General features: G+C 38.2%; 2 protein-coding genes across 2 annotated transcripts in view; one reads left to right on the plus strand and one right to left on the minus strand.

Moving 5' to 3' along the window:
* Positions 1-12,250, minus strand: part of LOC124639262 (retinaldehyde-binding protein 1-like) — a 34,259-nt gene extending 22,009 nt beyond the window's left edge. Inside the window, exon 1 of the mRNA XM_047176522.1 lies at positions 12,106-12,250. The gene's annotated coding sequence lies outside the window, so the exon portion shown is untranslated. The remainder of the gene's footprint in view (positions 1-12,105) is intronic.
* Positions 12,251-13,710: 1,460 nt separating this feature from the next.
* LOC124639626 lies at positions 13,711-22,810 on the plus strand. Its single transcript, XM_047177065.1, has 11 exons — positions 13,711-13,998; positions 14,833-14,995; positions 15,259-15,455; positions 15,878-16,016; positions 16,682-16,809; positions 17,179-17,422; positions 17,591-18,085; positions 21,334-21,473; positions 21,914-22,055; positions 22,396-22,529; positions 22,649-22,810. Exons 1-11 carry the CDS (start codon positions 13,711-13,713, stop codon positions 22,796-22,798), a joined length of 2,220 nt encoding a protein of 739 aa, XP_047033021.1. The 3' UTR covers positions 22,799-22,810.
* The last annotated feature ends 202 nt before the right edge of the window (positions 22,811-23,012 follow it).

Below are 23,012 nucleotides of genomic sequence, written 5' to 3' on the forward strand. Positions count from 1 at the left end.
TCCGGTTTAATCAGTAGAATAAAGTTATTTAAGTTGTTTGTCAGATTTCACAGAGTTCTCATCATATGGCACATCAGGCTTGTTAGCCAGGACAGTCGACAGTCATTGATGATGATAGATTGATGCCAGCACATCTCTAATTCCACAGGATTATATTTCAAAGCAAGATATATTATCCTGGCCATTAGATGATGTCTGTGCAAGTACTCACGACAAGTATTTGCATTAAATGGGCTCTGAACTTGACTGAACTGATTTGAAAAATCTTTCAGTGGTGGAAAAGCTACGTTATTTGTAATAAAAAGATAGGTTTTCCTTATATCCCTGCCAATGTAGTTTAATTCACTAGGCAGTCGTAGGCTTACAGGACTGATATCTTTTTTCCCCAGTGGTTAACAATGTTCCACCCATAACAAAAATTGAATTTTAGGGTATAAGCTATCATTTCATGTGCAAATGGATATTATTGGCTATGCCGGTTAAAGTCACTGGAACAGCGGAATAGTTACACCAACTGTTTTCTTTTTTTATATGGACACATGCACCTTCTGTGACACGTCCTGACTGATATTGACAATAATATAAAGCACTTAACAGCCCTCCCATACAAAATGAAGTGGTTCAAGGCCATGGGCTGTCCTATGCTATCAAGTGTCATATCTTCGTTCTCCGGTGGTTAACAAGGTTGTGCCCATAACAAAAAATGAAGCTTAGGGTATAAGCTATCATTTGATATGCGAATGGTTTTTATTGGATATAAGGGTTAGACTCGCCGGAACGGTGGAATACGTAAACCATACGTTGTAAGTACTACCTGCTAAATAATCTTTTTTTTTTCAATAAACTCGGAAAATATGGGCACAGACACCTTGTGTGATATGTTCTGACTAATATGGACAATAATATAATGCACTTAAACATCGCTCCCATACAGAATGAAGTGGTTCAAGTTCTTAGGCTGTCCTATGCTATCAAGTGTCATATCTTCGTTCTCCGGTGGTTTACAAGGTTGTGCCCATAACAAAAAATGAAGCTTAGGGTATAAGCTATCATTTGATATGCAATTGATTTTCATTGGTTATGTCGGTTAGACTTACCAGAACGGCGAAATACGTACACCATAAGTTGTAAATACTACCTGCTAAATAATCTTTTTTTTTTCAATAAACTTGGAAAATATGGGCACAGACACCTTCTGTGACTCGTTCTAACAATGATTGACAATAATAATGCACTTAAACATCCCTCCCATACGCACTGAAGTGGTTCAAAGCCATGGGCTGTCCTATGCTATCAAGTGTCATATCTTCGTTCTCCGGTGGTTTACAAGGTTGTGCCCATAACAAAAAATGAAGCTTAGGGTCTAAGCTATCATTTGATATGCAAATGGTTTTTATTGGATATACCGGCCAATTTTACCCATCATCCTTTAAATTATTTTTACGCATTCAAACCTTTCATATTTAGTATCCCGTTAGAAATATACCTTTTTAAAATCCAATCGTAATTACCGGGAATTCTGATCGAACTCGCCATGTTTGTTTACATTAGTTGTTTTTTTTAAATTTGAAGACGCATAGACAAGATGGCGACGGTGATAGAAATTTTGCATCGAATGATCCGATTCGTTAAAATAAAGAATCGATTTAATAATTTTATATTATTTGATATTATAATATTACTAAATTGCACTTTTGTATACTTACCATAATCTGAAAATAAATTAGGAAAAGTAAAATGACTTAATTTATTTTGAAAAAAATGCTAGAAAATCAGTGGTAGAAAATACGTTGTAGCCGGAATAAAAAAAATCTTCGGTTTTTAGGGTTTCTGAAGACGGCAAATGAAGACTTATTCTTCGGGTGTTTTATGTGCAGGATTCCTGTAGATCTGCCAAACTTAATAGCGATTCGTTACTTCCAACTTTTTAACTGAGCGGCAAAGCTATTTGACGAGAGCCGTAGTTAGGTGTAGTTATCGCAAAATTTTATGACGATTTTATTGTTTGAAAGGGCAAATAGTTCGCTGTTCATCGAAAGCTGGTCCAAGATAGAAAGATGGCCGCCGCCGACTTATTTTTAACCGACTTCCCAAAAAGCGGAAGTTCTCAATTCGACCGTTTTTTTTTGTATGTTTGTTACGCGATTACTCAGCCATTTATTTATCGATTTTGATGATTATTTTTTTGTTTGATAGCGTATACTTCCGAGGTGGTCCCATTATCATCAGGTCAGGATCTGATGATGGAACCTTGAGAAATCGAAGGCGACTGACAAACGGCCTCCGTTCTAATTATCCCTCTCGGCTCGGATTTGCCTCTGTGTATTATGCAACCAATTTAGTACCTTATTGCGTTGGAATAGAGTTCATTTTCGTAAATATATATTTTGAGCGTGCGCAATCTTGTTTAGTATATTACATCTATGGTACCCCTACACAAAAAAAAAGTTTCTCCTATCACATACCTGGTTTTAGGCATTGTGTTGATAGAAGACACAACGTAACCTTATTATACCTACTTTCAAGTATAATTAATTAGTCATACTAATATAGTTATCGGCACGGATATTGAGCCCTGACCTTCACCTGCGCAAAAGCGATTTATTGGTTTATTGCCTTATGTGTACAGTGCGCAAAGCGATCCCCACTCTTCCGCCGAGAGCTCAATGTGCGTGCCGATAACTTATAACATAGGTACCTAGTATTTAAAATATATACTAGCATACTTTAGCCAAAATCTCCGAGGCCATAATTTAGTAGTCAATTTGCAAATTCTGTTCAGTGTGTCACCGTGAAAAAGCACCGCACATCAGACTAACAATACATACACATAAGTCGTGAGAGTGCAGAAAATATTGCCGTAAGCAGCGAAAACTGCTTTCTACAAGCTACAAATAATAATGTCGCCTTACTGTATTTCCTAGAACACTGATTTCTTAGTATTTTTACTAGGTAGCACTAAACAACCTAGAGAAAAGTTTAAGATACAATTCTCGTCAAATAAATTGCTGCTCTCCGAGGTTAGCTACTTACTAGTGACTTCTCAATAGCAAAATCAGTTAATTTTTTTTGTTATTATCGCATCGTAAGCACCTAATATTTGTCTCTCAGCTTTTTTTCCTGGAAATCATCAAATGACCCGCTGTGGGTGCAGCGTGAGGGAGTGTCAGACTTTTACTGACTAAAAACCCACCATGTTGCTTCTTAAGCCCTTTATGTACCAAAGCCGCGGTAACTCTTTCGAATAATCCCGCAGCCTGGAACAATAACAGCCACCTTCAGACAAGAAAAGCTTCTTGACAATATACAAAGAAGCAAGGAATCAAATGGCTAACTTCAAAAATGCAAAGTTAATTGGCGCGAACTTTTGCTTGCATCGAAACAAATTATGTGTGCCAAATCAGACCATGGGGGTTCTTTCTCATTACGCATTCAAATTGACGAGAACTAAGCAATGATACAGGTGCAATAGCCAAATAGCTAGGTATTACGTGAAATAGCCTTAAGCCAGCCTTGACAGTGACAAACGAAGGCCAGTCTAGGCATGTATTTGTGCACCCATCGTGTAGTGTCACTGACCTTATGCAACTGGTGAATGTAGACAAACATAAAAAGAAAACAGTAGTCATTTTCTCTTAGCTAATTATACAAAGAAGTATAGTTATGAAGTAAAAATAATCAAAAAGTAATTGAGTGAACGCAGTTTTTGTCTATGGTCATGGAAAAGGCGCCAATATTTTTATATTTTGTTTTTTTAGGTTAGGTCATGGTCAACGGTGTTCAATTTAAAGTAGGTTTCGATTAATCGCATTTTTTTACAAAAATAAGGCTGATTGAACTGTTCAAGTTAGCTTGATCTTGATATAATTCACTTTTACAGTACCTAAATGACATAATGTCCTTAGATGACCTTACTTTAGATAACCATCATTTTTATACAAATAATAATAATAACATTGAACTCATTTTGAACCTCAAAATCTAATGACTATGCTACAAATTACTGTTAATTTGCAGATTAAAGAAATTAGAACTCATTATGTAAATGGTAGAGTAAATATTTTGGTAACTGGTTTTAGAAATAATCTTTGCATGCTAATGTATTTGTAGAAGATGAATCGCAAATTTATAAATAGCTACATTTAAAACTATTACAGATTTTTTTTGATACATTGCTCTAGCCCCTAGTGAAATACATATGCTACTTTTTACCGGGTTAAGTTGTTATATTTATCAACAACATAGTGTAAATTTTTCAAGCAAAAAACCACTTGAAATCACCATCCATTTCTTAACTTTGTGTGGGAACTTAAGAAGGTATTTGCATCAATGAGAAAACAATGTTATGTGCTCATAGACATAGGTAATTTGTAATGTAACCTTGTTCTGCATTATGATGGAAACTCGTTTCTTTATTCACAACGTCGATAAAGTTGTATGAATATGAATGTTAGGTGTAAAAAGATTTATATGTTTAAATATTTCAGCCTGAGAACTCAGCATTATAATAGCAACCTGCTTGCACCCACGGGATTACAAACATTTTTTTTCGTCGGTGTTTGTAACTACTGCAAAATAAAGAGAACAGAAGAGGAGCAATGATGGGACACCTTACTTGCCGACTTATACTTTGGACGACGATTTTATCAAAAACATCGTGGAAGGGAAGGTCGAAGGCAAGAGAGAAATGGGGTCGTCTAAGGTCTACAGATTCATCAAGCAAATTGAAGAAAAGGTGAAGGTTGTGGAAGGAAGTTCAGGAGTTGGCGGTAGATAGGTGGAAATGGAAGGAGCTGCACCGACAAGAGCTGGTCTCTTAAATTAATGATGATGATGTTTGTTACGGTGTAATCACAAATTAAATCTCATGACAGGAGCTAAGAACACCGTGACCAATAATGAAACAAACAGACTGCCTATCTTTTTCCCCTTTTCACTATCAAGTGATGACTTCTATAAAACAAGTGAACATCTTGTGCTATTCTTATGTAGGGCTGTCATCTCGAATTTCGCCCAACCCGGACAAAGATTCAAAAAATTCGGAAATTTGGCGTAAATCGCATTTTTTCGAAAACAATATGCAAAAACAACCCAATTTTCATTTTGCCGAAAACAATAGGTGTTTCCTTACATGAAAAGTGTCCGGGTTTCGGACACTTCTTCAAACCCCGTCCGGACGATGGCGGACGGCAGCCCTATCTTATGAAACAATCATCATCAGATATTACGGTATCCAGCAACGCGCTGTGAACTCGATCGTAACGGCAAATAACTGTCTACACTGACGGATTGACGGATAATTACGTAGGTGTATATAAAAGCTTTACTTTAATAATATGAGACGAGCAGCTTCATAAAACCAAAAAGGGAAATAAATCATATCAGTTAAGTGCATTTTTAGGTAAGTAGATATACAGGAATGAATTTTAAGCAGTGCGCAAAAAAAACTGGTGGTCCAGGATCATTAACAGAACATATCTGCATCATCAGTAATTTTTTTTTTTTAATTCTTTTGTCTGCCCTAAAATCAGCAAAATATGGATACCAACTATTCTTACGCGCTTGGAGCTGCGCTCGCGTCAGTAAACCGGTTTCGCGTTGCCGCCGTGCTACTGTGACGACTGTGACCGTACAATCGGTTACAAAATAAACATCTTTCGATATCAATAACTTTTCTTTTTTGTACTAAAACACGATAAAATAAAAATATACGTATCTATAAAAGTTATTTAACTATAAGTTGACAAAGTTTGCGCACTGGATAAAATTCATTCCTGTATTGTAATTTATAATAAGTAGGTATGTAAGATCAAGTTTAGGAAGCTTGTGTCGAATGTTCGATTATGCAACACAGCATCAATAGGGCTACTAAGTTATTATTTCTATTTATTTATTAAATATATATGAACCCATAAATATAAATGTCAAGTGAAAAGGCCAAAAAAATATCTGCTTGAAAAATGACTATAAAGTAGGTACACAAATCTATACATATATATAAAAGAAAGTCGTGTTAGTTACACCACTTATAACTCAAGACGGCTAAACCGATTTAGCTGAAAATTGGCAGGGAGGTAGTTTAGAGCCAGAAGGACATAGGATAGTTTTTGTCACCACCCGGCTCCGGGATGCAGTTATCTCGGGACGCGGGTGAAACCGCGGGCGGGAAGCTAGTGTTACAATAAAAAAATGATAAAAAAACGAAAAAACACGCTACTTAGTCATGTATTGTCATCAGAACTCAGAGCGCGTTCAAAAATATCCTAAACGAAGATCGGGAAGTGGGACAAATTAAGATTCTAAGATTTTCTTACATACATAGTTACAAGTGAAGCTAATATAAGCGTGTTAAAAACATTACAATATATTTCATTAGTTTGGAAAGTATGACACCAAGTAGGTAAACTATAGGCAGACACACCTCATTCCAAATTCTTTCATAAATCATTTAACCAGCTTATTTAAACCAATATTGAATGTTTAAAATTTCTCCTAACCAACGTTTAGCGAGCGTGAACGTCACGTAATCGTCGCGTAACCGTTGCGTACTCTCAGACCATAAACGAAGCATTAGTGGTCAGCAATTCTCGTTTCTATAACTAGTTCCCGCCAAACAGATGTAATCGGATTATAAACGTGATTAACGCAATAGACTGGCTGGAAAACTGCGGAGAAACTTGATTAAAAACTTTTTACTGGACTTATGTAGACGAAGAGTTACGTTATCTATGCACGAAGTTCCAGTTAAGTATAATATTTTAGAGTACCTAAGTAAATATTGCCAACTAGCTTCTGCCAGCGGTTTCACCCGCATCCCGTAGGAATCTCTGCACGAACTCGGATAAAAAGTCTATGTATAACCTTTTTTTGAGTCAATAAACTATATTATTTATTTATTTATTTTATTAATTAGTTAAAAGTCGTGGTGGCCTAGTGGGCAAAGAACCAACCTCTCGAGTGTGAGGGCGCGGGTTCGAATCCAGGTCAGGCAAGTACCAATGCAACTTTTCTAAGTTTGTATGTACTTTCTAAGTATATCTTAGACACCAATGGCTGATAAAAAGGTGAAGGAAAACATCTTGGGGAAACCTGGACTATATAGTCTGAAATCACCAACCCGCATTGAGCAAGCGTGGTGATTAATGCTCAATCCTTCTCCGTGTGAGAGGAGGCCTGTGCCCAGCAGTGGGACGATAAAAAGGCTGTAACTGTAACTGTAACTTTATTTATTACTAGCTTCCGCCAGCGGCTTCGCCCGCGTGGTGTGTTGATAAAAAGTAGCCTATGTATTAATCCTGGGTATCACCTATCGTATAACACGTGTAATGAAACCATTGCGCGATTAACGCCATCTATCTACGGAGCATAGGAACAGCTCGACATATTACCAATAGATGGCACTGTATGTCCGTAATATTTTTTTTTTTTGTAATAAAAACTATCCTATGTCCTTTCTCAAGTTTCAAACTATGTCTGTACCAAATTTCACACAAATCGGTTCAGTAGTTTAGGCGTGAAGAAAAGACAGACAGACAGACAGAAAGACAGACAGACAGACAGACAGACAGACAGAGTTACTTTCGCATTTATAATATTAGTTTGGATTTAACCTTCCACGATAAATGGGCTATCTAACACTGAAAGAATTTTTCAAATCGGACCACTACACTCCTTTTAGCGCGTTCAAACAAACAAACTCGTCAGCTGTAGATATAATATTAAGTAGGTACCTATACGAATTTACTTTATTAGATATTTACATATTTTTATTCCAGAACATAACGATTAATAGTTTAAACTTGTTTAAAACATATTATGAATAAATAGGGCTGCCATCCGTCCGGGTTTCCCCGGATTTGTCCTCGTTTAGAGGCCGTCCGGGGGCCGTCCGGGCGGGGTTTTAAGAAGTGTCCGGGGAAAACCCGGACACTTTTTATGTAAGGAAGCACCTCATTGAATTTAAGTATATGTTAATAGTAAATGGATTACAAATTAGGTATTATTTTGTTTAAAAAAATCGTACTCGTTCGGGGAAAAAATGATTACGCCAAATGTCCGGGTTTTTTTAATGTTTGTCCGGGTTTGGCGAAATTCGAGATGGCAGCCCTATGAATAAAGCACAGCCTTTGGAACCTGTTTCGACACACATGGTGTCCTTGATTTGGTATTGATTCATATTGTCCTAGATTACAATGTAATTTGCGGTCACAGACTCACAAATTCATGAAGAGGTTTTACTGTAGTTTACTGTTAAATAAATATACAGTAAAAAGCAGTAAAATACATGTAGTTGCCGACGATGCTACAATTTTTGAAGCGGCCACAGCATTTTTGTTTACAGTCTAAATAAAAATAAAATATCGAGAATTCAAAGTATAGAATAATATTAATTGCTAAAACCATTAGTCTCGTGTATAAGAGACCTAGCCATCAAAGCAAATACGTTTGAGGAAAAAGAGGTTCGATATCACCGGAGATCATCATTAACTTCTCAATCACGCGTGCTACAGATTATAATTACAACTGCACGTGTCAAATTATACCATAGTGACCTAGAGGTTAGTAGTCGGACAATGCAAACTTTTAATCGGTCGATTGGTTTGGCCTCATGATGATGATGATGATACCTAGCCGATTACCAGCTCCGTAGCTGGTTATTCTCATTTACGAAGACGCCCAGGCCCGCCGTAAGCGGGCGTGCAGGGCGTGCACCGCACGCGGGCGGCACGTCCTAGGGGCGGCAAATCAAGCGACTTATCACGTTATATTTACAAAAATACAATATCTTTTTACCAATGATTTGATTTCAATATTTCCGAACACAGTAATAGCGCTAAGAATATTACTTACACTGCCGGTTTCAGTTACATCTGTTGAAAGATCATTTTCAAAATTAAAAATTATTAAAAACTATTTAAGATCAATCATTAGCGTAGCGTGGGGGGGAAGGTAGGGGGGCAAATGTATATTATACTATTTAGGGGGCGGCAAAATTTACGTAATAAAAATATTTGTAATAAAAATAGATGAGTAGATTAGCAATAAAATTTCAGAAAAAGCCGCCCTCGCTTTGGTCGTCTCCTATCAATTTTGAAGGGTTCACCCTTTGCACCCCCAAAAAATTCGCGCTCGCTGCACTCGCGGCTCCATCTCAGTTATCACAATTTAATTTTTCGTGCACGTCCGTTATAGCTTTCTGTTCACTTTGGCTTTTTATGAAATGTTTACTTCATGAAAACTAAGGAAAAAATCGCGCTGGCTTCGCTCGCGGCTTCATATACATTTGCACTTAATTTCTGTGCGTATCTTACTTTTTGACTTTGCTTTGTTAATTTACAGTTGTTTTTATTTGTATTGTGTCCTTAGACCAAAAAATTTTCGCGCTCGCTTCGCTCGCGCTTCCTTACAAATAATCTGTGTCTCATGCGTTGAATTTTTCAACGGGAAACCCACTAAAAACCATAAATAACATATTTTACTGAATTAAAACATTGATAGGCATAGATATTTAAGTTCGTTACTTTAAGTTACCCATAATCTGTTCTAAGTACTTTAATATACATATGTTGGTACTTACCTATTAATCACAATCTTTCAATACATAGGGGCCACTTGGGTAATGATTGCACTGCATTGATGCCCTAAGAAATAGCTTAGTTTGCTTATGGGCTAACCCAGGACTACTTAGGTTACTCTAAGTCTTAGAGAATTTCAAGCAAATAAAAAGAAATAAAAAGTTATGTGTAATGTATGTTATGTATTGCAAGATTTATGTATCCAAAAGTAGGTGGGTTTTCAGAGCGGTGCATGTACATATTTTTTTCTATTGGACAAGTAAAATGGATATGTATGGGCAGGGGGGGGGGATCCGGACCTCCTGGACCCTCCCCCCCAACATATAAGGGGGGATCTAGGAGGTCCGGACCCCCCTTATATTTTTTTTGACAAAACCCAGTATAATATGCAGTCGTAGGGCGGCATAATCAGTTTTGCACGCGGGCGAACAAACAGCTAGCGGCGGGCCTGAAGACGCCAACTGCGCAGGACATATTGTAGTGCACAAGCATTTGCGCAGACACAGGTGCACTCACTATTCCTTCACCCTCATAGCCCGATGGGACGGCAATCCGACACCACCGAGGAGAGATTATAAATCAGTATGAAGATGAATGGAAGTTCATATGTCACGACGACCAGCTATTTGTCCTGACTAAAAACTTCGATTGAATTCAGAATGTTCTAAAAAACAAAGATTTCTTTCCACCGGGCCAACAGTTGGCCCACTGTTTAGTCTTCCGTGTGCCCCTAGGCTCAATGGATGCATCTAAATATTCTAAATTATTCTTCTACAAAACTGACTTGGAATATAAATTAACTGGCCGTTTTCCCGCGGTATCACCCATGTCCCGTGGGAACTACTACCCGTGCCGGGATAAACTGTAGAATATGTTACTCGGGAAGAGTGTAGTGTAGAGATGTAGTACTGAAGTAGATTAGAAGTAGGTTTTATTAATTGTAATTGATACTGGCCGGACAATGATATAAATAGAAATAGAATAAGTTTTGATACTGAAGTATGTCACTTCAACCCCGAGTCAGTCAATAAACGCTAAGTTAAAGTTTTTTCCAATCTTTTAATTGAATAACCTGAAGATCCCCGGTCCCTAGCGCACCACGCGCTACAGTAGCTTTCTAACAGTGAAAGATTTTTTCAAATCGATTCAGTTTCGGAGCCTTTTGGGGTACAAACAGACAAACAAACAAAATATGTTTCCTCATTATTATATTAGTATAGTAGCAGATGTTAACATCAAGACTCTATAAGGATTTTTTAAAAGTAGACGATGCGTTACATAGACCATTATGTGTAATTAATGAAGTCGTAAATACCTTGCAAATGAGAGTTAAATAACACAATTACATACCTGCAGCGGTCGGCTGCAATATGAATTCATTATTTTTTTATTCACCTAAGTATGTGATCATATCCATACTTCGGAAGTTCAATGAACCGATGAAGTATCTTCTATGCTGTTATATACGGATGAATTTAGTGTTTTGTAGAGTCCTGTGCGGGAAGTATTTCAAAAGGGACGCGGGTGAAACCGCGGGAAAGCGGTTAATCAAAAATACGAAGGAAATTTTGCCAGCCAGAAGCTTGTATTTTCTTTTCAGAGAGAAGAGGTACACGTATGCTATAATACATCCGGAACCTCTAGAGGCAATCAGGAAATTCTCATAAAATATATCTTAGCGCAACAAATACCTAATTATGTAAAGAAATCCTCAAACTAACATGCCTTACTCTACTAAATTGGGAATTGGACCACAAAGTCTGTTTCTTAGTTATAGATACCAACTTTTTAACATTTTCACCTCACTAGCTTACGAAAGTAATTTGTACTGAGTACAGTTCAACTGGGTAAAAAACCTGAGCCAAGCCTTCCTCGTAAATGGGCTATCTAACACTAAAATAATTTTCAAATCAGTCCCGTAGTTTCTGAGATTAGCGTGTTCAAACAAACTCTTCAAGTTCAGCTTTACAATATTAATAAATAAATAATTAACTGTAAGTTAAGCCAGTAGAGTCTCACTCTAATAAGTACTGCACACGTGTGGCCTGACAGCCAGTGAAAGTCTTTCACATTCAAACGCCAGACCGAAGCTCGTAATAAATTCATAAAAACTTGTAGAAACACAGGTGGAAATTGTACTACATTCGAAAAACACAGGAAAATAGGCCTTCTATCCCTCAGTTCAAAGGCTACATTCGTGTAAATACTTTTGGCGGGAGTCCGAACGCCACAACGTCTATCCGAAGATGTAAAGGTATGCAATTACAGTTCACAGATCATGGACTCAATTATTATCGACCTCGCTATTGCCCCTCAATTAACTATAGGCCTTACAACATTATAATAACTAGCCATAACTATATCACACTAATTCTAAGGCTTGCTGTCATAAAACGTAAATTCTGCGGTGTCAACAAACTGAAAAAAGTTGACGCCGGCAAAATTTCACACGGATTCCACGTTATCAAATGACGTAATGCTAAAATAAACACGAACGCAGAAAGATGATATAGAAAAAATTCAAACTTACTTCAATAAATCCTTTTTGAGTAATGATAACAAAACAACGGTAACAAACAAGTTCTTTCACTTGGGGGCCGGGCGTCGCACGTGCTCCCTCACTGACACACTAAATGCGACTGGCTGGCTGGCTGCTCGACTCCACACCTCCAACCTCGTTAAACTTGTGCCGGAATAAAAAGTTAACTTTCTAAATTCGAATTTGCGAATCCGCCGGACAGGTGAGGTCGGTGCTACACCGGCGAAAACTATCTAGTGGAGCTACGTCATTCAACCGCGTGTTCCACTCAGCCAGTGTGAAAGGGGTCTTATTGTTGGATTCATACAATAGAGGTCGCAGTTCAGGGGTCTCGGACCTTTTCAATTATTGCCAGCATATTCAACCTTGAGAAGGCGTATTGTTATGAGACCAAGATTTTTTTGCAATTATATTATTACCGTCAGAGTAGTAAAATAAATCAAATAAGTATATGTATATACAGTATATAAATAAGATTAAGTAATAAAATATTATTGTTTCAATATCCGCTGGAGTTTTATTGTTATTTCGAAATGTTATAATAAATAAAAAAATTGATTACTTTGCCAAAAGAAAATGTTGCGATTGTTGAAGATATGTTTTTTAATCTATTTACATTATAATTTAGTAAAATGCTCAAATACAGGGGGAGATGATTTGAGTGTCCGAAAGCGTAAGTAAACGTTAAAAAATAATTTGCTTAAGAATTCTCAGAATAAATACTTTTTCGCATTATTTGGTCTTTTTCGACCTGCTGTTAAGGCTGATTTTGTAAACAGTACCATTAGCGATTCCATTTTTGAACAACGCTCGTCTTTTTGAACTTTGAAATGAAGAGTTGTTTTCTAATTTTTATATCCGAAGTAACTAGGGCAAAATATAAATTCTGTTAATTAATAAAATAAATACTCTATCATTGCTCTCAATTTATAAATCTTAAATCTATTTTTAAGTTTATGGTCAAAAGCTTGACGTCATTGAAACGTAGCCTTAGCCTAGAAATCAACATAGGAACGGTAACATATCGAAAGTCATTTCAGTTACGGCCATTCCTAATATTCTGTCTTATATATTATCTGTCTGTTGATTTGCTTACTCTTTACCCTTACAAAACAACAGACAGAGCTTTAAGATAGAGACCATTTCATGAAAGAAGTCCCGCAGACGCAGCGCTAATGTCTATGCGATAGCTCAGTAAATACGTACCTACGTACAAAAATATATAGTTCCACAATTTTCCGCGGGATTTCTTTCATGAAATGGACTTTAGATAGAGTACATCACCATTTATATCCCCATTAAATTAAGAGATTTAAGACTTATTAAAAACCTGGCCGTTTCACAGGCACCACCTATTTATTAAAAACTAGATGTTTTTAGCTGACCATGGACCCGGATCCCGGGGGAATTTTAAAAACTTCTTAAAAATAGCATATTTTAAGCTACACTCTTCCCAAGGGTATATTTTTCCGGGCAGGGCAACGGGTAGTTCCCACCGGGAACCGCGGGAAAACGGTTAGTCAATTATAAAAATAAACATTACAATCCACAGTGGACAAAAAAATGATTGAAAGAAAACGCCAAGACACACGGGAAATGTGTAAAATATTTAACAGTCAACAGTCAAAAATTAAACTGATCGCCTCAAGTCTTCCTTACGGCAAATATGACAAAGCCAGACAAGAACTTAAGGAAAAGAAAGAGATAGAAAAACAGAAAATGCGTAGGGTGAAAAGAGATGCAGAGATGGTTGTGACCCCTGTCATGAAAGCAGATGATGATAAAAGAGTCGAAGATATTGTTGACCGACTGTATGACGACTTGTTAGAGAAAGGGCAAAATATTTCTTATCGAAAAAGGGCACCCAAAACTGAAGAGACGATTGTAAGTCTTTTGTGGATCCTATTATCATCTACCTAGCCTATTCTATGAAGGGGTCGGCTTCCAGTCTAACCGGATGCAGCTGGGTACCAGTGTTTTACAAGTAGCGACTACCTATCTGACCTCCTCAATACACAGTTACCGGGCAACCCACTTGGTAAGACTGGTTGTCATACTCACTAGCTTCTGACTACCGTTTGTCGCGCCTGCCGAAACACATTTTTATGGATACTGTGGGTATAAATTGCTGTAACAATAGCATGAGGTCAAGCAATCTATAAGATATTTGGTCTAAGTCTGAAAATATTTTTCTAACATGACCAAGCTAAGCTCAGTGCGTAATTTTGCTTGGAGTATTGCCAAAAACTTTAATCAATAGTTATGTACTTTATAGGTACGCTTAATAATTTTAGTAGACAAACTCTTTGTAGCTGAGACCTAACCATGAAGATCGTAGGTTTTTGATAAAGTCACGCAGTTGAATTAAAATTGCTTGTCAAATCATTTGTTTGTTTTATTGCTAGAAATTTTCAGAATTAAAAAAAAGTTACTGCAAAAGTTAAATATATATTTGAAAAGTGTTTTAAGAACAGCTATCTTAAACACTTAACTTTTTTGTAATGACTCCGTAAGTGTCGTTATGCATATATGATTATTTATTATAATATTGTAAGTAGGATAAAGATATAGCAAAACATTACTAACCGGTTCAAGTGTCTATTTAAGTCCCTAAAATAATGATATAATTCTAACCACCCTTTATAGGGCTGCCATAATTAAACTAGTAACACCATCTATCGGAATTTCCAAGCACTAACAGCCATTTTATATTCGCAGTCGACTGTCAACAAAACGGGCAGAAGATTTCCTTTCGCGCCATTATCAATTGAGGCCCACCCTTCATCGTCGTCAAAGGGCCCTTCTGAACCCGCTTACTCGAGGATAGTACCACGGTTTAAACACGCCATTATTCCTTATTTCATTGATTCTAGGACTTATGGTATTTTTTTTTTAATATTCCAAGTTGGTCTTTCTATTGTATTTACTACGTATGTGTAATACTTTATTCCTTTATATTTATTTATGAATATTTCCTTACAGTTATGTTATTTGTGTTTAAAAGCCTTTATCAAGACTCCACCCTAGTGGAACTTGTTTAATCAACCAATACCTAGACTTCTACCTAGACTTTTCTGTGCAAAACGCTCGTTGGTATAAGTGGCATCCGCATTAAGGGTTGACATTCCTGTAATGTCCTTTCAGACACTCATCTATCAGAAATCATAATGAAGGCTTTCGATTACATCGAGAAGGCGACATGTGTCCGTCTGCAGCGCCTTCGAGAAAGACCGACAGACTTGCAGTCGCTGCAGAATGTCGTCTGGTTGTACATCACCAACCCCAACGGTATCAGACAGTGTGTGCACACCAATGAACGAATGGAAATTAAAGGTGTACGGGTAGGAAAAATCATATATTCTTTATTGCACACTTAACAATAAAATATAAAAAGAATAAAGATAATTGAACAACGGCGAGCTTAACCCAGAATTGGGTTCCCTCACAGCCAACCTTAAAGTCATAGAGAGATTTGATAGTGTTGTAATTTAACCATATTAGCAAATATTTTTGTAACTTGATTTTTTGTACACCAATGTTGGGGTCGGCTTCCAAAAGCGCTGGTACTCAGCTACATCCGGTTAGCCGGATAGCCGGAACTGGAAGCCGACCCCAAAATAGTTGGGAAAAAGGCTCGTTGGATGATTTTTGGGTCGGCTTCCAGTCGGCATCCGGGCCAGTGTTTTACAAGGAGTTTTGATAACTTATACAAACTAGGTATACAACTTGATACCAAATCTTCCTAATCCCGTTTTTCTCTCAGATGATAGTCTTCGGCTACGACTGCATGACCCTCGGGGATATAGCTCATGAGATCATGCATGTGCTAGGATTTGCGCACGAACATGTGCGTCCTGACAGAGACCAGTACATCAAAATCATGTGGGATAACATTAAACCAGGTGAGTGGGTCTCTAGCGCCTTAAAGGTTTGTGGGTTTTCTTAAACTTTCATAAAGCAATCCGTAGTCTGGAAGTTGGTGATTGATTCACCCGTGTACGGAGAGCACGTAGATGTCTGTCCTGCGCCTGATCTCTCTCCGGTCGTGTCGGATTGCCGTCCCATCGGGTTATAAGAGTGAAGGAATAGGGAGTGCACCTGTGTCCTGCGCAGCTGGCTGATCCCCTTAAATGAGGACAGCCGCCGTGGCCGAAATCGGCCGTGGGCGCCATTATTAAAGCTACAGAAAAGAGGTGATCACTTGAAAAAGCGATGAAGAGTATCATCTTGATTGTTAGATCCCAAAACTAAACTGTCGACTGTGATGGTTGGCTAACAATCCTTTTGCACTCCTATACCGGCCAGCCAGATCCCTGGATCTTTGTTATATATATATCTGTATACGTATGTATGCAGAGGTTTTTCATTTATGAGCCCGATCATACCATGGACTGACAAAAATTTCGTGATTCAAGAGTCAAAGGTACAAAACAACGACTCCTAAAAAATAGCACCATGCCACAGAGTTTCAAATTGGGAATAGATATGCAACCGAAAGTAGATATGTATTATCAGTATCCTATAGATACGGCTATTAAAACATTAAGTGTTGCATCACCGTTTTCAGGATACAAAAAATACTTTGAATTGAACGATAAGCCGATTGTTGAAAATCTTCCATATGATTACGCCAGCGTGTTACACTATCCTGCACGAGCTTTCTCCAAAAATGGTCAGGTCACCATTTTGACCGAGGTAAGAAGTGCGGTCAACAACAACAATCGATCCAAATTACAAAATAAACTGAACATTGAATTCTTCCATGAGTACCTACTTAACTTTCACGACTTTACGAAACAAATTAACCTTGAGAATGGAAATCAGGGACAAAATTTGCTAAACACACAGATTTTGTAATATAAGATTTTGAGTGTCCAGTTATTTTGTTTGATTATGTTAACCGATCTCTCCTATGTATCTCTATTTCATTCAATCATCCACTTAGTCGCATTCCAATCTCATGAGATTGCTTTTGTTTATTGTTTTTTTTTTTCTAAAATACATATCAACTGTGTAAACCTTCACCATCATTCAAATTCTCCTTATAATTTCCCTCATCTCCAGCCTGGCATCAAAGTCGGTCAGCGAGAAGGCCTCAGTGAAGTGGATGTTGAGAAAATCGGCATGCTATACTCCAATGAATGTGTCCTACGCAACAGAGAGTACCTTCTGAAGACCTGTCCCAGTGTCATCAAAGCCGACATGAAACCCACCCACGTCACTCAACAGGAGATTGATGACTATTTCGAGGATAGGCTATGGTCGTATGGGGTTGTCAACTATAAGTTGTTAAATAAGATGGAATTCAGTGAGTAAATTCAGTTGAACAAGCTTACAATAACAGAAAGGCGATTGATTCTTAAATTCGTCTTTCTAACAAATGATAGGCTTTTTATAAACCCACAGTAATTGTATTATATTTTTGAAACAAATACGTTGAACGACACACTAATAATAGCCACACATTGAATTACAGCTGCTGAAGAACTAGAAAACATAAAGGCAGTTATAAACCATTTAGAAAAAGAAACGTGTATCGAGTTCAGAGACCTAACTCCTTATGAGGATGAGGCCAAGGCTATGAGTGCTGCGGATGATGCCAGTAACTCTGATTACGATTATGAGGATGTGCCCTCAGAAGACTTTATACCGTACTTTAACTCAACAGCTACAGATATAGATTTGGAAGAGGCTTTAGAGCCTGGACGTGTTATGCGTAACGAAATTAAAGATAATAACGTAAAGGGTTTCAAAGGACGACAGGGCATCAATGGAAAGAATAAATATGCTAAATATGCTGGTGCTAAAAGACGGGTAACCCCCATTGGGTCTACAGCAAAGGTTAACATTACGGGTGCCCTAGGAAAAGTCAATAATAGTGGCGTAAGATCAAATATTGGTAATGGAAACACAAAAGGAAAAGTAACCCCTGCTATCGCCAAAACAAAGCCCGATGCTGTTGGTGCCAAAGGTAATGACGCCTATACTTCACGTAAGTATACAATTGTACATGCTACTGAAAACAAATCGTCATTTATAGGTTTATTTTTCCTTTGTCAGTTTATTTTAAAAAGTCACTCCATTTCGGTTGGGTTTGATTTCATTACTTACAAGAGTAAAACAGAAATTAGAAATATTATAAATGAAAAAATAATAGTCTGTTGGCGTCTCAGTCTATCAGTTTATCTTTCAAAAAGAAATATCTCAAACGTAGAGAGAGCAAACCCAAGGACGGTCTATATCGGGTGTTTTGGACCTAATCACATTGAAATACTGGTTAATATGTATATCGGGTGTGTCGTTCACAATCACATTAAATCGTAAATCGTAAAAGTAAAAAAAAAGATTTTTTGAAACAAAGTAAATGGAATAAAAATGTGCGGAAATTAGAACACCATATAAGAGTCAGATCATTAAAAACAACAGAAAATCTCCCTTGAAAACTGACAGCTGTCAACTGGTCAAAACATTCAATACACCTAACTTTATCTCTGCTTTACACATGATGTTGTTGTAAATTATGAAAACGAAAAATGAGTCCTGTGGCTAAACCACTGAATGGATTAGGTTATTTTTTTTACAATTCGCCATAGAATATCATAAAGTATACATGATAGGATTTAATGTGATAAGGTACGACACACCCGATATGTATTTAAATTCCTAGCTTTAATAATTCTGATTCACCGATAGGCTCAAGCGTGATAGAAATGTAGGCGAGCTGAAAATAAATCCACCGTTATGAAACAAAATGCAATGTGATGCAACGTTGTGTTCAGCACGCGATGTGAAGAAAGTTAACATTTCATTATTGCGCCTTTTACGCTCGTTTACTTTACTTACGCTGTGCCTATTATGAAATTGATTTGGCTGTCATTTGAAGTTTGAAGACATCTTTGGCTGTTGTTACGGGTTACCTATTACGGTAATCTATTTTACCTAGGGGTATTGGGTTGCCCGGGTAACTGAGTTGAGGTCAGATAGGCAGTCGCTCCTTTTAAAACACTGGTACTCAGCTGCATGCGGTTAGACAGGAAGCTGACCCCAACTAAGATGGGAAAAGGCTAGGCAGATGATATGTCTATTATGAATAATAATTGATAAGGTACGTCCAAGGTACAGCTACATCAAGCAAATTAAAGAAAAGGTCAATGTTGTGACGTATAAGGAAGTTCAGGAGTTGGCGCTAGATAGGCGTAAATGGAAGGAGCTGCACCGACAAGAGCGGGGCTCTTAAATTGAAGAAGAATAATTGATATCTAATAAACCTTCTATTTTTTGTAACTAATTCATCGGTCATAATCACAATATAACTTCAACGTATGTGAGCTCGCATATAAACAACCAGAGGATTTACACACATCAAAAGTGTCTAGGGATCAAGCATTTTTATGCGGATTTCTTGAGATTGAGATGTGGCTTTGTAATAAATTTATGATTTTATAAATTTATATGGATCCTTTTTGGTGCATTTCATAATTTGAATCAGGAACTGTGAATCAAATTCGAGTAAAAGATGAAAATCAGCTGTCAATATTTTCCCTATAAACACATACAACGCATTGAAGACATTATTAGTGCTACTGTTTCCCTACTACTGATTAAAACCAACGTTATTATGGAGCGGCGACGTCATTTAAGCAGGGAAGAAATGCTCAGAGCCGTGGGAATGATAGAAGCTGGTTCCCGGCAACGTACTGTGGCTTTAGCTCTGAATACAAGTCAGAGTGTTATCAGTCGACTTTGGACACGTTACCGAAGCACTGGTACCGTAGCTGAGCGCCATGGAGGACGGTATCGCTGCACCACACGGAGACAAGACCGATACATTCAAATCTTAACTCGAAGAGCTCCAACAATAACCGCCATGATGTTAGCCGTGAGGCTTCATCACTCTTCAGGGAACTTAATTAGCGACCAAACAGTCAGAAACCGCTTGCATGAAGTGAACCTTCATTCCCGAAGACCGCTACGGGTACCACCTATAGCAATGCACAATCGTAGGATTCGATATCAATGGGCTCTTGAACACAGAAATTGGGCAGAAGAACAATGGCGTTTCGTGTGCTTTTCTGATGAGTCTCGTTTTGGTATGAGACCGGATACAAGACGTATACGACACTGGAGAACCCCTGGACGCCAACAGCGATTAAAATCCTGCCAGGAAGTCCATCCTTATAGTGGTGGAACCATCATGGTATGGGCGGGTATTTGGATCGGCGGAAGAACTGAGTTGATTTGGATCAGAAGCAACCTCAACGCTCAAATTTATGCTGAGACGATTGTATCAGACGTCATCGTTCCTCTACAAGTGCAAATCGGTCCCTTATTTCAGTTAATGCATGATAATGCACGACCGCACACCGCAAGAGTTGTAAGACAGACTCTCGCGGCAGCTAACATCAATGTCCTGCCCTGGCCTGCTCAGTCGCCAGACTTGAACCCGATTGAGCATGCATGGGATATGCTACAGAGAAGAGCTCTGCCGAATATGGAGGGTATCCAGTCGCAAGAAGACCTTTTTTTGTTGTTGCAACGAACATGGGCGGCCATTCCACATCGTGATTTGGATGAACTCATTTTGAGTATGCCAAACCGATGTTCTTGTGTTGTTAGTGTTCGCGGTAGAAACACGGATTATTAATTGTTTAAGTTACCCAATAAACTTTTAAAGAAAACTGTTATTTCAGTCTTTTTTTTCGAACTTTTGTGTTAGTGTTTCAAATGTCAAAAATCCCTTTATTAGGAAAATGGCAAATTTCTTTATTAGTGCAAAGGTGACTTGGTTTATCGTTACTGTGACAAACGAAAACACTTTATTTGATGAATCCTTAAAGAAAATTTTAATTAATATCAATCAGGAGAAAAGTTATTGCAAAAATATATGTTGATCCCTAGACACTTTTGATGTGTGTATGTTGCGTTGTGAAAAATTGATAAGATCTTTGATCCGGTTTGCATCCTTAACTGTAAATATGAATTTTCTTTTACGAAAGCAAAGCCAATCAAAGTCTCAAGTCTCAATAAAACTCTACATAAGCGTGCATAACAACTTACCTACTTTATGTGATATCCAGACTTCGCGAGGCATAAGATGGCTATACCCGAGAATAATATATTGGTAAGCCATATCTCAAGCCGTTGCATTCGTAGCGTACCTATTTGCCTCGCAATAGTCTGGTTCCCTTACGTGCTTCTGCATAATTAAATGTTCCCCAGGAAAGCCCATTACAAATCGCAGGAAGAGAGCAGCTACACCTAAACCTGCAAGGAGACACGCGGAAAGCGTCGTGGTGCTGTCCCGGTCACCAAAGCCTGGCTGCAAGTGCCCTCGACCCGGGAAACCAGACGGCAATTATGTAATCAGATAACTTCTCACTATACTACCGTGATAGTTCGAATGTGTGGGTGGATGGATATGTGAATGTATGTTACCCTTTGACGTTAGGGTCTCCCCACATTTATCGACGCGGTATCGGCTAATACCTGTCAAAAAAGCCTTCATGTCTACGTAATAAGAGTGATAAGTACTAATTCCATTCGCATCGGCTCGGTTCGAAAGACCGGCCGGCGGTGAAACGAGCCGTTTATACAGCCGATCGACGATAAGTCGAGTAGTGTAGTGAGCACTAGGCTTAAGCCGATTCCGCGTCGATAGTTGTAGAGAGACCCTTACGGAGTACAGAAAAAGAAGGAAAAAGTGTGACGTCACTAGTATATTAAGATGTGCCTACAACTGCAGATCCACCGCTGATTGTTTCTCCAAACCATTGTAAACGACATACTTTTAATATTGCAGACATTGAAAATCAACACGGATTGCTTCAACTCAGTCAACGATCTGCTGCACGTATTCGTACATGTCCTGGGCTTGGACCACCAGCATAACATGCATGACAGGGACTCTTACCTGCACATTATTTGGGACCAACTTACTGACGGTAATGTGGAAATAATTTGGTATATTTGGTACAAACGAACAGTCGTTTAAAAAAATATATATATTAACGTTTATGTTGTCGGTTAACTTGGGTCTCATATTCGACAAGACTACACGAGTGTACGAATAGAATAAATGCAACCTTGAAAAGCGCCATATCTATCATACATTCTAAAATATTTTACTGGCTTAGTTTATAAGTTTTACGCCCCTGGCTGGAGGCCTTACATTCTAGGCATCCACAGGGAAAAGTCCGGCTAAGCAGTACACGGCCTCCTAGGCTGAACTGCGAGATGCCATACCAAAAATAAAAATTGCTAACAAACTTTACACATAACCAGATGTAAAACAAGAAATGAAGAGGAAACTGCCACCGGCTGCGTCAGTGGGCTTCCAATACGACTACCAGAGCGTGATGCATTACCCCTGGTTGCAGATCAAGAATGGCCGCACTAACATCATGTATCCCATTTGGGTAAGCTTGTTATAAGGCCTGGCCGTAAAATGTGCACGCTTTAGATGAGGAATTCTTGAGAGATAATTTTTTGACAACAACCTCTTGATTAAAGACCTAATAATCTTTCCTGTCCGCAGAATGACGGCTGGGCAATGGGCCATTGGCAAGGCCTGAGCGCGACCGACGTTCAGAAACTTAACATGCTGTACTTCAAACAGTGTGTAGCGAGGAAGCAAGAAGCAGAGCAACCAGAAGCTACTGACAAAACGACTCGTATTAAAGCGTAGTTTTGTCCAAGACTCGTTTGTTTTTTTGTGTTATAGAGTATGAGTTTGATGGTCCCATAGTGGTTTGATGGTGGTTTTTTAGTCGGCTCCAGACCTACAATAACATTGTGCGCTATTACAATTAAAATATCGTTCGTTACAGCTTCTTATATTGTCCCAATGCTAGGCATAGGCATCCTCTCACACGGAGAAGTGCAATTAAAATTCTGTTTAC

Source organism: Helicoverpa zea, chromosome 19 (genome assembly GCF_022581195.2).
Source record: "Helicoverpa zea isolate HzStark_Cry1AcR chromosome 19, ilHelZeax1.1, whole genome shotgun sequence".
Lineage (NCBI taxonomy): Eukaryota > Metazoa > Arthropoda > Insecta > Lepidoptera > Noctuidae > Helicoverpa > Helicoverpa zea.

Coding starts and splice junctions, on each gene's coding strand:
- LOC124639626 (XM_047177065.1), top strand. CDS start 13,711: ATGTGTAAAATATTTAACAGTCAACAGTCAAAAATTAAACTGATCGCC. Junction 13,999..14,832: donor CCAAAACTGAAGAGACGATT/GTAAGTCTTTTG, acceptor TTATATTCGCAG/TCGACTGTCAACAAAACGGG. Junction 18,086..21,333: donor CGATGCTGTTGGTGCCAAAG/GTAATGACGCCT, acceptor AATGTTCCCCAG/GAAAGCCCATTACAAATCGC.